The 3,150-nt window shown below is 32.2% G+C and overlaps 1 protein-coding gene across 1 annotated transcript in view; it reads right to left on the reverse strand.

The window, feature by feature from the left end:
* LOC106457072 (cathepsin B-like) overlaps positions 1 to 2,095 on the reverse strand; it is a 26,278-nt gene extending 24,183 nt beyond the window's left edge. Inside the window, exons 1-2 of the mRNA XM_013916456.2 lie at positions 1,946 to 2,095; positions 76 to 205 (exon numbers count right to left, since the gene is read on the reverse strand). Coding sequence (XP_013771910.1) covers positions 76 to 204 — 129 coding nt within the window. The 5' untranslated portion in view covers position 205; positions 1,946 to 2,095. The remainder of the gene's footprint in view (positions 1 to 75; positions 206 to 1,945) is intronic.
* Between the last annotated feature and the right edge of the window lie 1,055 nt (positions 2,096 to 3,150).

Here is a 3,150-nt window from a genome sequence, read left to right on the forward strand (position 1 = left end):
TGAAATCCACTTTGAATATAGTTAGAACACACTAACCTAACCAATTACGTGTAGAAGGGCCACAAAAGCTCCTACCTTCCATGTGGTGTTAATCAGATTGATGTAGTCAATCATCTTCTGGGAGAGCGGGTGGATAGTGGGGGGAATGATGGTCCTGGCCGAAACCAGTCCAAATAAAGCCAGAAAAAGTATTCGGGTCAACATTCTGAAAACAAAACAAGTTCTCTATTTATAACAATTTTTTAAAGAAATAGGCCCACCATACATATACATAATACTACATATATAAAAAAAAATATATTTCCGTCCAAATAATTTAAGTTAATAACATATTAAAGCCTCTGATGGTTATGGATACCTATATATACAACCTTTGTGCATTGGCTTTACATTATCATCTCTTTTACGTTACAGTTCAAATGTAGAAAACTAAATTGGGTGGAAATACCGATGAAATTATCTGTGTAATATAAATTTGTTGGTATCCACCGCCCGATCTTCGTCTAATACCTAATTTGATATTTTAGGAACAGCTGAGATAATGAGATACTAAAAAACCATGTGAGATAATAATGCCTGACATACTGAGCCCAAAAAGTCAGAAATAGTTTAACAGCGTTAAGTGATTAAAATAGAGAGTATAATCATGTTGAAATCTATGAGATGAGATGAGTTGTAGTTTTACATTGAATTATATATCAACTATATATATTAACTAGACTGTATTTTACAAAACATTCTCCGTAAATATTAACCTTTACTTTAGACTTGTCCAATGGCTACCATCTCACAATGATTCTGGATTAAGTTTACCACTAGGCCCACACACCTTGTTGTTAATATAAACTGTATTATCAGATGAAGTTTGTTTCGTTTATAATCGTACCTCTCAAATAAACGGAATGTTCCGTTTGACTCCAGCAAAACAGATTGCGTGGAAATAAAATCCTGTAAGTTATATAAATTTTTTTCGAATGAACCAACCAACCAAAAAGTACTTCTAAAAGATTATAAGGGAGACAAGAGCTTATATATATATATATATATCATACAAAATCCCTTTAAAACTACACATGCACACATGAACATAGAGAATCATTTAAAACTGTTGGACATTTTTAGGTCAATTTCTTACTTTTTGCGATAAGCATGCCAGTAACACAAGTTCGTAAGTGCTAATTTGTCTCTCGTTTTTCAAGCACGATAACCCAGAAATAAGACGCCCTCTCATTTAAGCTTTCCAAGTACAAATGTCGTGAATTTGATAAGATGTTGTTGTTTGGGGAATTTCAAAAACTACTCGAGGAATATCTGCGCCGGTAATAAAGCAGAGGGGAAGCAGCTAGTCAACACAGCCAAACTCGTAGGTTACTCTAATCGAAGAATGAGATTTGACCATCACTATTATAACTCATCCTCGGCTCCAAAATGCGGAATGCGATTTTTTGGGGGGGAACGGGGCGTGAACTATGGGATTTAATAAGAAGTCCAATCACTTATCAAACGACTAAAAGGAAACCATAACTAAAGAAGCTGAAATAACGAGTAATCATGAGTATTGTATCAAATTCTACCAACCTTTCAAAATTGACTGTGCGAAGTAGATTTGGACTTATATTAATTTTCAAACTCAGATATTTCTCAGGTGCAAAACACTTGTATTTATTACTGATATTTTAGCTTTTTTTCCTTCATCAATGTAGGGATACATTTTTATCACAGCTCACTAAATAATTAATCATCCGAACGAAAAACCCTTTGTTTTTAGGCTAATTCAAGACAAACATTTTTGTAACCTTATATCGCTTATTACACTCTTGATCTGTTATATTACGTAAATACATCTGTTACATCACACTCTCTCTCTGCTGTTGTAAGGCACGATCTTTAATAGCTTAAATCAAAGTATCGCATACTGTTAAACATTGAGTGTTGTTCAGCTTACCTTGTTCACCTGCAGGGTCTCTAAAGTGTGATAAAGAAACAACAACAGTGCTTTCAAGTGTTTGTACTATTTATGTAAGCTCAGCAGTCACGAGATAGGTATGATCATTAATCATGAGACACAGGCACTGTTGTTTATCAACTTGGTGCCAATCGAAAAACTACCAAGCAGAGTGTTACCGTAAGTCATGTGATATGTATATCGCTCAAAGTCCATAGTAATAAATACTATGGTACAAGAGCGTGTTCATACTTATTGCACTGGAAATATTATCCTAATTAAGTAATATAAGTTTGGTTGACCATTTCTTCTAATCACATTACTTAATGACAACTGCTAGTCAAAAGTGTGCTAACTACATTGTTAAGACTAAAATAATCTAAAAATAACTTATAAGTTAACAAAATGATTGTAAATACTTCTAGTATAAACCAATACACAAGAAAACTAAATGTACAATGATCAAAATGTTCTGAATTATCATTTCGTTGTACAATGATTAAAATGTTCTGAATTATCATTTCGGTATCGTCGCTGTCAACGATATTTTTGGCTGTAATCCCAATAATATCTATCGAGCTTTTGGTCAACTCATGTGATTTAGGTTCAATATACAATACAGTTTTCATAGATTTAAAATTAATTAAAACAAGTATTTTGAGCATTGTTACTAATAAGATTTAATGAAATTAACTGTAAAAAAATATAGTTTATTACTTACAAAAAAATAGACAAATACTAGTCGTTTTACTCCTACATGCGATTTGGACTTCATCTTTCTTTGCTATTACTTAACGTTTAGTGAATTCCTACTCAACTTTAAGGAAGAAGAAGCTGAAATACGGAAACGAAATTATACAAAAAATAATAATATCATGCTTCAAAACTGTTTAATGACAATCAATTTTTAAATATGAAATTGTTATTATATTATTATTTAAACTACTGTTACTCTTTGCTTACTCATTTATATATGAGGTAAATGTGCTTAAAGACTCGATTTTAATAGATCAGTAGTTTGTAAGCAGAATGACGGTTAGTGGCCTTTGACCTAGCTGGCCTTTTGTATTGTTTTGTGTTAAAACCAGCTTGCAGCTTTATACGTTTTACAAGTCAAAAACAAACGTGCAATGTGCTGCTCAGATCATGTAAAAAAAAAGAACGTTTACGAACTGAAATAAATAAAATTATTTCCTTATATCAAC

Source organism: Limulus polyphemus, unplaced genomic scaffold (genome assembly GCF_000517525.1).
Source record: "Limulus polyphemus unplaced genomic scaffold, Limulus_polyphemus-2.1.2 Scaffold288, whole genome shotgun sequence".
NCBI lineage: Eukaryota > Metazoa > Arthropoda > Merostomata > Xiphosura > Limulidae > Limulus > Limulus polyphemus.